The sequence below is a fragment of the Dipteris shenzhenensis genome, chromosome 5 (assembly GCF_047967505.1).
Source record: "Dipteris shenzhenensis isolate YYH24624 ecotype China chromosome 5, Dip_SZ_1.0, whole genome shotgun sequence".
In the NCBI taxonomy this organism is placed as follows: Eukaryota; Viridiplantae; Streptophyta; class Polypodiopsida; order Gleicheniales; family Dipteridaceae; genus Dipteris; species Dipteris shenzhenensis.
Genome location: NC_141600.1, coordinates 59,356,921 through 59,369,209, shown reverse-complemented (window position 1 = coordinate 59,369,209; position 12,289 = coordinate 59,356,921). Strand labels below are relative to the sequence as shown.

General features: G+C 43.0%; 1 protein-coding gene across 3 annotated transcripts; it reads right to left on the bottom strand.

Annotated features, from left to right (window-relative positions):
- Positions 1-1,059: 1,059 nt before the first annotated feature.
- On the bottom strand, positions 1,060-10,678 carry LOC147902251 (polyadenylate-binding protein-interacting protein 7-like). Of its 3 annotated transcripts, XM_087374822.1 has the most exons (10): positions 10,559-10,678; positions 10,046-10,110; positions 9,821-9,893; positions 9,077-9,226; positions 8,879-8,995; positions 8,464-8,752; positions 7,895-8,354; positions 7,722-7,792; positions 1,847-1,971; positions 1,060-1,665 (listed from the first exon to the last, which is right to left on the bottom strand). In XM_087374822.1, exons 4-10 carry the CDS (start codon positions 9,145-9,147, stop codon positions 1,362-1,364), a joined length of 1,437 nt encoding a protein of 478 aa, XP_087230948.1. In that variant the 5' UTR covers positions 9,148-9,226; positions 9,821-9,893; positions 10,046-10,110; positions 10,559-10,678; the 3' UTR covers positions 1,060-1,361. The 3 variants fall into 3 exon arrangements, with proteins under 3 accessions (XP_087230948.1, XP_087230945.1, XP_087230946.1); XM_087374819.1 differs by having other exon boundaries at positions 1,061-1,665; positions 8,879-9,226; XM_087374820.1 differs by lacking the exon at positions 10,559-10,678 and having other exon boundaries at positions 1,061-1,665; positions 8,879-9,226; positions 10,046-10,125.
- Positions 10,679-12,289: the final 1,611 nt, after the last annotated feature.

Here is a 12,289-nt window from a genome sequence, read left to right as displayed (position 1 = left end):
AGCAATGACATCTATCCACAAGTGTGGTATGCTATGGTCTCCTAGATATGGCCCTGCGTTGAACCACCAATGCCACTGTCACTCCCATCGGCCCGTGATGGAGCAATGACATCTATCCGCAAGTGTGGTATGCTATGGTCTCCTAGATATGGCCCTGCGTTGAACCACCAATGCCACTGTCACTCCCATCGGTCGTGTCCCCAATTCCGTAAGCATAGAGTAAAGGTCCCCAATTCCGTAAGCATAGAGTAAAGGTCCCCAATTGGTGAGTCTGCCATGCCCCTCGCTCTGGTCCTGTCTGCGGTCTCCTTGAGTCCTGCTGGTCAGTGCTACCTGGCTGGAAAAACTCAGTAATCATGCTCTGACTAGAGTCTAGTTGCGCGCCTTGGTCTCGACTATGTGCCCTGGGCAACTACTACTTATGTCGGATGGCCTGAGCATCTCTAATCTAAGTAGGACAGAAGACTAGACAAGGGTCTGAAACCATCCTTGAAAGAGGCATTGATGGTGACCTCTGATCTCTTAGCATATAGGGAATTTTAGGGTGAAATGCTCCTCCACCTCAAATCTCCTAATGATCACACAAACTAAAAATGCAAGCCTCTGTGGGTATGCCCTCCAACTTTCCGCTCTCAATGCAAAGTCAGTGTGATAAGACACAGAACTGCATGATAGATATCCTCAAAACTCTTATACATCTGACAGCTACCTACACATGTCTCAAGAGACTTGCAAGTGTCACTTCAGTAGTGCACATTCCCCAAACAGTGAGACTCAAGATGATGCAAAATCTCAATGTTGTAAAAATGATGAATTCATGGAAGGAATATGCATATTGATAGGACTGAGAAACTACAGATATTCAGTCATAGAAACTACAGATATTCAGTCATAGATTTATATCTTGTATGGCGCCATTGTACAGAGAATGAAAAAACCAGAAGCCTGAATCGTCAATTCTGAAGGAAGGTGGTAGAACATATTAAGCTATGATGCTTTCACCAATTTAGCACAATGCTCTTTTCAACCGTTAAAAATAGAAATGCTAGAACCCAGTGCCTAGACATTGAGGTGTCATGAAAGGCCAGATGTAATGGTGTTTCCATTAGTAAAAGACAAAATTTGCAAAGCCTCTTTGATTTACTTCTAGTAAACATGGAAGAAAAGCTGTCAACAGACTGCAATCAGCGCTGAACTATGGCACTACAAGGCGGAAGGCTTTGGCCTCTCTGTCGAACTCATAACAGAAGTAAATCTTAAATAACCATACAAGAGCATTACATACATTCCCACCAGTGCACCACATTGAACATTGAATGTACAAACTAGCTGATCGTGTGTACTGCAAAGTCCACTTATCATCAACTTAAAACAACTCTAAGCAAACCTGGTTGTTGCTCTGTGAAGTGAAGGTGTTCATCCTCTGCCAAGTACCTCTCTACAGCAACTGGCAGCCTAGCAGGGGTTCGAGATCCCTTTGTATGATGACCAGTACCAACACAAATGAACACCTGTTGCCGCTGTTGTGTTGACCTTGCAGCAGCTCGAAGGGCTGCAAGTTCGCGTTTGAGAAGAGGGATAGCTTCATTCACATGCAAACCATGCAAGTCCAGTAGGTCAGGTTGTCCTCGAGAAAGGTTTTGAAATTGCCCAGTAGACACATTTCTGCAAAAAGATACTTGGCCAGAAGTTACTCAGTCCACTTGTACAAAGTCTGTATCTTGCCTCATGATATAAACTATGTAGCCAAACTGACCTAGAAATCTGTGTTCCAATTGCAGGCAAAATGATGTCAATGTTATTATAAATGTCCCTTTTTTAAATTGAAAAGAAAAGTAGCACTTGCCTTTGTTGAAAGATAGCTTCTCCAGCTTTATTATGTGCATTTTTCATTAAACCATTGTGCCACTGTCCTTTTAAGCTCAACTCCTTGGCAAGAGCCTTGTTTCCTACAAGATAAGCTTGCCTGGCCTGCATTACCATTTCCAGTCAGAGGGGAGGAGCAGATGATTTATCATTTAGTCCACTGCCTACAAAACTATATAGTCTGCACTGTGTATGCGATCAAAACTGATTGCTGGATGATGAAAAGGAACCACTACAACAGGAAAGAAAAAAAAACAGGAACAAGCACATCGCAGCATTCAAAGTACCACCTTTCCAACTAGACTAATAACAACCTGAGTAAATGTAAAAGTACAACCTGGGTAAAACCAATCAAAAGCAAAAGTACAACCTGGCCCCAAAACACACACAAACAAAAACTGAATTGTATTCATGACCATAGAAAGAGGCAGGACCACTATAAGTCCACTGCTCATATCATGATATTGAGACCTATTACGGTTTACCCTAGAGTTGGCTGCCTTGTTTTTAAACTCATCAATATTCAGGCCCATATCATTAAAGGTCTTTACTATGAAAACATGTTAAAGAATCAACTTTGAAAATGCATACGGGACATTCTTCAACATCTGTCATGCTCCACACATACCTTCATAAGACTAGATTATAACTAATCTATTATCTTACAAATTACTTTTTTGAAAAACGAAGAACACTGAAAGAGAAAGTGAAAAGAGAAGAATGGAGTTTAAAAGAGCCGTGAAATGAAGCTAAAAATAGAGAAGAAAAATAATTTCGTAAGCAAAGCTACGCCTATGTTCTCATCACTAGATGCTGGCCTTGGAGTGCCCTTGTAAGCCTTAGAAATGATCTCATAAGTGAGATAACAAGTCCACAGTGATACTTCCGAGGATATGATTATGCCAAAAATGTATTTTCTTTCATGCATTAATGAAGCGATGCAATCTGAAAATTCAGTTTTGAATATAAATAATAATTTGAAATATTTAGGCACCAATATTCGTCTCATATAGCCCATTCCGTGGACTTGGAATATTAGTTCTAGATTGTCTGGCGTTATAAATTTCCCCCTGGGTATAATAGCCATTGCTAAAGTTATGTATAACCTTTCAACTTTGGCTCATGCTGTAAATTCAGATTTAAAGGTCCTTTGAATGTACAAAACAAGCCTTTAATGGATTCTCAGATGTCTTTCCTTCTAAATTGCCTTATGGCCTTCCTCCACAACACAGTGTGGACCATAAGATAGAGCTTCTTCCTAAGGCAAAGCCTATCTGCAAGCAACCATATTGGCCGAGTTTATCAGAAGAAGACGAAAATTGCCATGCAATTGTCCGATTATGTCCAGATGGGACATATATCCAAGTAAATCTCTCTAGGGAGCACGATTGAGTTTGGTGGGGAAAAATAATAGACCCATGCGGATTACAAAGCCTTGACACAATTACCATTAAGAATAAATATCCTTTTCCTCAAATGGATGAGCTCATCACATGCACGACGCAGTACTGAGCTCCTCAAACATCAACGCTTAGATCTCTCTCTCCAGCTGTACTAAGGGTCGTCACCAACTCATTGTAGCTCCTAGGCAATTTACTATGTATGAGGGTGGCCAATTGATTTTGTCCACTTTCGTTACCAAGAGGAGCTGGTTGATCCTTCAATACTTTATGTTCACTTATGGGTTGCCATCCTTCATCGTTAACATGAACAACGGACTTTGGACCGTCACTATCCCACCTGTATTATCTAGTATAAGCACACAGAATTGTCTAGGCCTCAGACACAGACACCGCCACCCAAATGCACACATAACCTGTGGTTGTCCCTATGATCATTGAGAGCGCCTCAGCATCTCTAAGCACCCCTACTCTGATTACATATGGATCTGCAACTTTAAGAACTTTGCTTGTGGCATCCACTTGATCCGCAAGCTTACCGTAGTTATCTTCCACAACACACGTGCAACCAAGTGGTTGCGCATCTTAAATCTCCTCATCTGATAGTTGGTCCCATCCAACATACCTGCCTCCCATGTCACACTGTCAGATTCAGCTACAAAAAATTCGAACTCACGAGCAAACTGACTCCCCATACGGCTGCACATCAGCCCCGTAGCTGTCCCCATGGCAGCCCTGGTGGTGGGCTGGATCCAAGATGATCTTCCCGTGTGTAATGCATACCTCATGCCCACATGGCTCTCTCTCTCATGCCCCCCCATTCTATGCAGGTGCCAAGTCCCATTTCATACTGGGTCTTACAAGTGGGAGAATGAACCTTCTACTCAAACATGCTCAGGTCAAGGATGAAGAGTAATCTCACAACTGAAATCTATACTTCGATACAATTACTTTCACCTTTTCTGTACTCCAAGTAATACAGAAGCTCTGAAGAACCAAGCTGCGATGCCTGCAACCCAGCCCAAAACAAGAATGAAGAAGCCAAAAACCACTTTCCCTGCTCTAACAGACAAGAATAGAAACAAAGCATCTGGTTTTTGTAAGCTTCCAAGAAATAGTTTTTTTTTTTAAAGGATATTGGCATTTTGTTGCTTTTTAGTGAAATAACTCTTGCTTGCTACTATATTTTGAGCATTAAAATTATTGCAACTGCATTCCCAGAACAGATGGTTGGGAATAATAATGAGGTCAACCCTTCACGCTGAGCAAACTTTGAGGAACTCATGCACATGAGACACCAATTGGAATCACTTTGAATTCTTCGATTATAGTCTCCTTCTTATCAGCCTCCCTTACCTCTTGAAGCACCCCCTAGAGATTAGTGAGTCATATATGTCAGTTCGCACGTGCGTGCAGTTGGTTAGGCAAGATTGCCCATGTCGCAGATGCATTCAATGCAACCTCGATTGTCGTTGATCCAACGAAAGCCAAGGAAACTGATTTGCGCCAAGTCCCTAGGCATTAATCAGCAAATATGTGCGCATAGCAAACCGATCAGTTCGAGACGTCAATGGGGCTCTTAGCTACACATGTTTGCTTGCTGTCAGTTTTTGCAAACTGTTAACACAATGGTCAGTCCTTCTATGCAGCACATTAGTAGTACATCCATTACACCGTTCTCAATATTCTTTGATCTAGGAAGTATGTATCTGCATTCTTGTTAGAGTTACACATCTCCTCTATGTACAGTAGTGAGTGAGGGCTGCTATGTGCGTGTGCCTGCCCAGAGAGGCATAGGATTTTCATCCTTTCTCAGTGTATATTCACACGTTAGGAGGGACACGAGCCAGGGCACTTACGCCAAAATTCCCTGCTCGAATTCGGGCCTGGATTTGGAGGCTGGAAAGGGCTGCATTTGGCCGCCTCATCAGCTGCGGTTAAGGGCACCCACCCAGGTCGGGTAACCCCGACCTGTCTGGTCAGGTTGTGGCAACACCTTGAAATGATGCTAGTTGGTTTCTCAAAGCCAAAAACAGAATATAGAGCCATGACATCCATCCTGAGCGGTCAGCACTCCGAGATCAGCTGAACTTCAAGCCCAGATGTGCTATCAAGACCATATAACATCTGGCATCAAATTCCATAGGCTTTGCATCAGATAAGAGTAGCAGTTCCAACAACACTTCACAGCCCAGAAAGCTTGAACCCACTCAAGAGACAAGACCAGATGTTACACAAGTGGATCTCACAGACCTTTGAGCAAAATCCAATAGGAACCGTCTGGCACTTGGCAGCAACAATATCTCAGGCCATTCAGCACTGCAGAATCACAAGGTGGTCAACAGGAACCATCCAGTAGCGCGTAGCCGCAATAATTCAGTCTGTTCTGCACAGCAGAAGCACAAGGTGGTTCAATGACAAGCACCTCATCCCTGCCAGACTTTCAATGGAAGGTTATATCACATATGTCCACTCAAGCATGCATTGGGCATTCTACCTAACTAAGTGCATCATTCTAGGATCAAGAAGAGAAGTACGTTTGTGACCCAGTTTTGCAGGATAGAGGCTCTAGACCAGTATCACCAAAAAACATGTTTCGCCCCGGCCAAACGCTTAGTAACGTTTCTAGGCGAAACATTTCGCCGAAACGGGCAAAATGCTCTGGTACAGGTTGTCACCTGTGTCTTGACTCTGAGTGCGCAGTGTGTGTGTGTGTATTTGAGAGTTCTTTTCACACAGAAAGAAAGAAAAAAAGAAAGTTTATTAAAGTCTTCGGGAGACCGTGAAGGTCTATGAGACTAAAGATAACTGATACAATGAGCATAACGGTGGCGGTCTAAAAACGGGCCAGCCAACCGTTTCTACAAAAAAGAGGTTATGAAGGACGGTGTGTCTAGTCCTGATACAAAAAATATGTGTCTACCTCCAGATGATACAAAAAAGAAGGGGGGGGTACCAAAAATGGGGCAGAGGGGGGAGATACAGTATATATGTGCAGGTGGTGATCGTCAGAGACCAATCATAGAGGGGCCGTCAAATGGGAGGCCGGAAAAAACCCTGCGATAGATGATTGGCCCCTGACATCACGCGGCCTAGTCGAGAGAGAGAATTTGGATATAATAATTTCTGTTTTATATATAATTCATATAAAATACTTTTTAAAAACCCGTTTCTTGATGAAACGCCTGGCAAAATCTAGAAATGCGTTTCTAGATACGTTTCTTGTGGCACTACTCCAGACAAGAAGTCGCTATAGAACAACATTTTTAGTGACTCCAAGATAGGGGGCAAATGGCCAACTGTAACATGCACGGAACCCAAGCATTGGAATCCACATGTGCTGACTCGCTCATGCGGAAGTGTAACTTTGTCTTGCATAATGTGCCAAGTTGAAAATACACACTCCCCAATAACCTTGTATTTTGCTCCCAGGTCTCCCCACCTTCATAGCCCAAGGCTGCCTCTAGAAGCACTGGCTGCATCAACAGACTAAAAGCTGTAATCCTAAGACTTGACACTAGAGAAATTGAGATGAATGGGGAAAAGAGAGCTGCCTTGTATAGACTGAGCCCCCTTCACCAAGTCGGCCAGGTCAGTGGCTGGTCGGAGGTCAACTATTGGCGTTGACCGAGTCGATAAAGTCCATGAATTGAATTTTGACTTGTCGTATATATCTAGATGAATCCAGGAACATGCCCAAACTGAATTTTGACTTGTCGTACCCCATTTAGTCATGCCATGACAAGGATGCATGTGGGATCCTGGGAAAGGAGACACGAGGAAGTTTGCGTGTTCCTCAGGTGCACACATTAATGCAGGACACCAACCAGTGAAAAGGCCTAGCCCTCCAGCCCTATGTCTGTACATTCCATTGCCACAAACTTAGAGCCTCCTGCCAAAAGGGTGAAGTGTCCACGTGGAAAGAGTAACAGCTTTCAAGGCCTAGATTAAAGAGTCCAACTTCATCAGCAAGCCTCAATCACACTCTCATTCAGCAGTTTGACCCAGTGCAAAGTGGTTTCAGTCAACTGGCCTATACTTGACTTGACGTGTACTTCAGTGAGTCAACGCTGCATGCAAAGGAAAGCAGACCTAGTTCAGTGTGTTAAAATGTCATAACAAGATTGCTACAACTGACATCTCTAGATACTTTAGGCATGTATAATCAAACTTTTAAAAACAAATCTGTCCCTCCCCTTGAAAGGAAAAGGACGAGCCACAGATGGAAAGATCAGGTAGAGAAAATTACTACTAGCATCACACCCACCACAGAAAAACAAACCTGTCACTCCCACCTTGAAACGCAGAGAAAAGCCAAAAATGGAACAATTAAATCCAAAGCCAGATATTCAGAAGGTCAGCACCCAGCACATACTGAAGTCGCCACAAGGCTTACCTTTGTCTAGCATTCATAAGAGCAAACATATAAGCATTGTGAAATATTCCATGGCAGACCTGTTCAAAATAGGCATTACGAACACGAGCATGATCACGTGCCTCTTCGCGCAAATCCGCATATATATTGGCTGCAAACGTTTAGAAAAAAGAACGGCATTCAATGGTTGACTTGACTTCACATGCAGAGCAATTATCAGTTTATGCAACAAGTTACAAAATCAGGAGCTTACAAACTGCCTCCCCGGTCTCCAGCCAAATGGTTGGTGCTGATTGAGAACGACGCCTGCCAGGGAATTGCTCCAGCTTCTCTCCATCACTTGCTTTGAAGTCTCCAGCATGAGAATCTCCTTCTAAATTCCGTAACGAAGTCCTGGAAGAGCTAAAACCATAATCTGCTCGCCCATTTCTATCGTACTGCCATTGAGCAGCAGCATTCTTTCTAACCACAGCAGCAAAATCAGTAGCAGCTCTGGAATCTCCAGAGGCAAACGATCTGTTTGTAAATAATTTGTCAAGACCTGCTGTCTGTGTTGTCCTTCCAGACTGTTGTGTGTCAACGTCCCCATCAAACTGTGCAGCACCATTCACAAGCTCAGATCCTGTCAGAGCTGGGAAATCCATCATGTCTAGATTTGGAGAGGACGACAGGTGGGACTGTGAATGCTGAGCCGGACCTGTTTCTTCTTGCAGCTGCAAAGATTTTTAAAAATAGAAAATTTAACCACAAGTATGTCGTATCTCAACAGTTCAAATGCAAATGCTGTGGAAGTACCACTCCAAAAAGGAAAATACTACAAACCTCTAATTGAGTAAGCATTTCAATTGTAAGACTGAGATCCCCACCATTTGCAGTAAAAATGTCAGCCAAACTTTCAGCTGCAAAGCCTGGAAACTCATTTACAAGCAGACCGATGGGATCTACTTCCCCCATCTCTTCTGAGAACAATTGATCCCCTAGTAATTCGTTTGAGGAGCCCTTTTCAGTTCCATCATTGATAACTTGCCTATCCAGATTGCTAGTCGGTAACGATAGATCACGCATATCAGATGAACCGTGCTCCCATGCACCTTCGCGAAGACCAATAAACCTGCAGTTTCACGATAGAGAATTGAAACTCCAGGATTAGGAACTTTAATCCCTGCCATGACCTTTGATCATAAATTGAATAGCTTCATACGCAGACCCATCAAAGAGGAGTTGACACGTTGAACACCTGTCGTCTGCAGCCTCGGAAAGGAAATCAAAGTCTGGTGTTATGTCATCCGGGAGTTGAGCTTGCCAGTATTGTCGGTACTCATCCTCAGATGTGATGGAATTTGCAGAATTGGTTCTGTTTAAAACCACTTTTTTACCATCACTTTTACGTGCTGACATATTGCTTTCCTCAATGTTGGAAAGAGAAGAACCAGACCTCAATCCTGAAGGAACAAATTCTGCTGCATTTGGATTAAGCCGTGACATCATTTTGAAGGATGGTTCCATGATTGTACACCAAATTTCACATAAAAAGGGACTGCCACGAAATCGAAACACTTCAATATCAAAAGAGCAGAGTATCCGCCTGTGAGCAGAGCAAGGACAACACGGACAAAATAAATTGCACATTACAGGCATGGATAAACATCACAACACAACAATAGAAATGTATGAACCAAGGTCGTTCCACTCAGATCATAGATGACCATCGTCCAGAAGATTTGAATAAGCATTATAAAACAACATGAGAAAAGTATGAACCAAGGTCGTTCCCGGCCCAGCCTCATTGGCCACTCTCATATCCAGAGGACTTACAGGAGGTGAGAAGCAGGAGATAACTTCCAATATAAAATTCATGGCAGACACATAACTACTAGAACTGATATCATGGAAAACGTTGGCAGAACACCCTCTCTCAATCTTTTGAGGCAACAAATGCATTAACGTAAGAGTAGATGAAACAAAAAACCTTTCCAGGCTGTTTTGAGGGAGCCAAAAATGACCCGTCTAAAAGAAGTACTTCAAAACAAGCTCAGGACCCCATGCACAGAAAACCTGCTTCGATTCCACTCCAAAGTCAAAGTCAACTTCCTTTCATGTCACCACTCAAGCCAAGGACCTTCATGGAGTCCTCGAATACCCCAGGAATGTCCCAAACGCAACAGCTAAAGTTATTTACCTGCTACCTAGGGTGTGCGATTCAGGCACGTGCAACAGTAGGTCGTTGGAGCTGCAATATGGACTTAAATTGTCTGTCGAGCATACACAAAGTTACAATTTGGATTAGACAGACTGAACTTTCACTTAGCCGTTCCATATAAGTCAGGCAGGGGCACTGTGAAAATGGGTAGAAGCTAAAAAAGTTAGAGCTGCAATATGCACTCCAATTGTTTGTCGACATTACCTTATAACACCGTAATTGCGAGTCTAGAACCTCAAAGAGCGCTCCAAAGTCGAATAATCAAAATCCTGCTCACAGATGGCCTAAATTACAGTCAAAACCCTGCCGCACGGTTCAAATTCCTCACAAAGCGAGGACCTCTCACTGCCATATGAAGTTAAAACCTTTACAGAGAGACATGGGACCGGGCGCAGGAGGCTCGAAATCCATGCTACTTGCAAAAGGGCAGCTCAAGTATGAGAAGAAGATATCAAATTGTGTATTGCAACTCGAATATTCATCGCATGCCAAAGGGGAGGACAGAGAACGACCGAAGCAGAGGCGCGCCCAAAAGGAGCAACCCGGTAAGAAACGCAAGGTTGAGGGAAAGCAGTGAAAAGTAAGCAAGGAGACGGCAGAGAGAGGTGAGGGGGAGCAGGGGAAGGAAGGGAAGAAGGGAATGTGGGAGGGGAATTCGGAGAGCGGATTTCGATGGGAGCAGAAAAAGCAGAGATGGCGATGGAGGGACAAAGGTACCTGATGAGGGAGGAGGAAGCCCACGAGCGAGGAAGCCGAGGTCAGCATAATGCCGACACTTATATATAGATATATATATGTTCGATAGATATGTTGATACATATGTATATAACCCAAAAGAGAGAGACACACTCAAGAGGAGCCTTTCACATCAGCTTTCTTTAGCTCTTCTTTTCTCTCCCAAAAAAACAAATCAAATCAGCTTTCTCTCCAACACAAAAACAAAATCACTCAATTAAACCATTACCATTTTGTGCAAGTCCCGGTAGCGCAGTGGTAGCGCGGCAGCCACACTCATAGCGCTACTTGCCTACCTACCTGGATGGTCAACCACTCGCGTTCAAGCCCTCCTGCTTGCACGGTAGAGCCAGGGCGAGTGCCCCTACATAGGCTCAAACGGGTGTGTGAGTGGGGGTGTGAGTTTTGTTTTATTTTTTTACATTACAATGGAAAAGGCCCAGAAACTTCACACAATTATATGACTTCAATGCAATCCTTTCCCCCTAGGCTTCCTCCAAGTTCAGACAACTAACATTTACGATGATACCTTTGTCATTCCAATCGTAGTCATTCTAAGAAAAGGCCTTTAAAATTTTACAATGGAGAAGAGGCCTAAAAAATTCGCACAAGTATAAGATTACAATGGAGGCCTTTTCCCCTAGGTTACCTAAGGGGAAAAGGCAATCTTATATTACAATGGAGAAAAGGCCTAAACATTTCACACACTTATAAGATTTTCCCCTAGGTTTCATCGAAGTCCCATCACAGACTAACATTGACAATGATATCTTTGTCATTGGGTGTTTACCAACATTGGGAACATGAAAGCGGCAAATGGGGAAACTTTTTCCCATCTTTCTATGTATGCCCAAGGATTATATAGGAGATAACTTATTTTTTTCCATTTTTCTATGTATGCCCTAGGATTATATAGGAGACAAGTTGGTGTGGGAGATTAATTTTTAGTGGAAGAAAGGGGACCTTTCTAAATTTTAGTCCTTAGGTCGATCTATCAAGGGATCTTATAGAGGTGGGCACACACAAACTTCCTACACATGGTAGTTTATTATGGTGCACAAGTTTATGTGTTGTTAAAGTGTGTGTATGTGCGTGCGTGTGTGTGTGTGTGTGTGTGTGTGAAGTTGGTGGCATTGAGTGTTTATTGTGGGAGTTGAGTGTTAGTGTACGTGGGGTGTGTGTCTAGTGATTAGTGTGCATTGGCAAGACATTTCAATTTTGGGTAGGATATATTATGTGGTTTACATGCTCTGTGCTTGTCCTCTTTGAGTTATGCATATTGCTTCGTCACATTCTAGGTTGCTCGTATTTGTTTTAAAGTGGCGATGGAGTTTTTCGAATGGTCTCAATTGTGCTTGTAGTGCGAGCAAGTTGGACATTGATTCGACTAGTTATGGAGAGGGTTCAATACCCAAACTCATTGGCAAGTCTTGATCTATGGAGGTCAATGTTAGCATTGGTTTTGAATCAAAGGGACTTTGAGGTTCTTTAGGTCTCCATCTGCTAGAGATGGAGGTGCTCATAATTATGGAGGTTTGTTTCCATTTACCTGGTGTATTTTTGCGTTTAAATTCGTTTTGTTTTGTTCTATGTTGTCATTAGTGTGGATATGTGCTTCTAGGAAGTATCTTTGTGGGTGCCAAAATGATCATTTATCTAATGATGTAGGGGTTGGTGATGTGGATTGTTTTTGTGAGATAGTATTGACTTTGA

What these genes read in the sequence shown, in the direction of transcription:
- LOC147902251 (XM_087374819.1), bottom strand. Translation starts at nt 9,147, where the DNA reads ATGGAACCATCCTTCAAAATGATGTCACGGCTTAATCCAAATGCAGCA. An exon ending in AAATGCTTACTCAATTAGAG is followed by an intron (nt 8,355 to 8,463) that starts GTTTGTAGTATT and finishes AAATCTTTGCAG; the next exon opens with CTGCAAGAAGAAACAGGTCC. An exon ending in GTAATGCCTATTTTGAACAG is followed by an intron (nt 1,972 to 7,721) that starts GTCTGCCATGGA and finishes ATGGTAATGCAG; the next exon opens with GCCAGGCAAGCTTATCTTGT.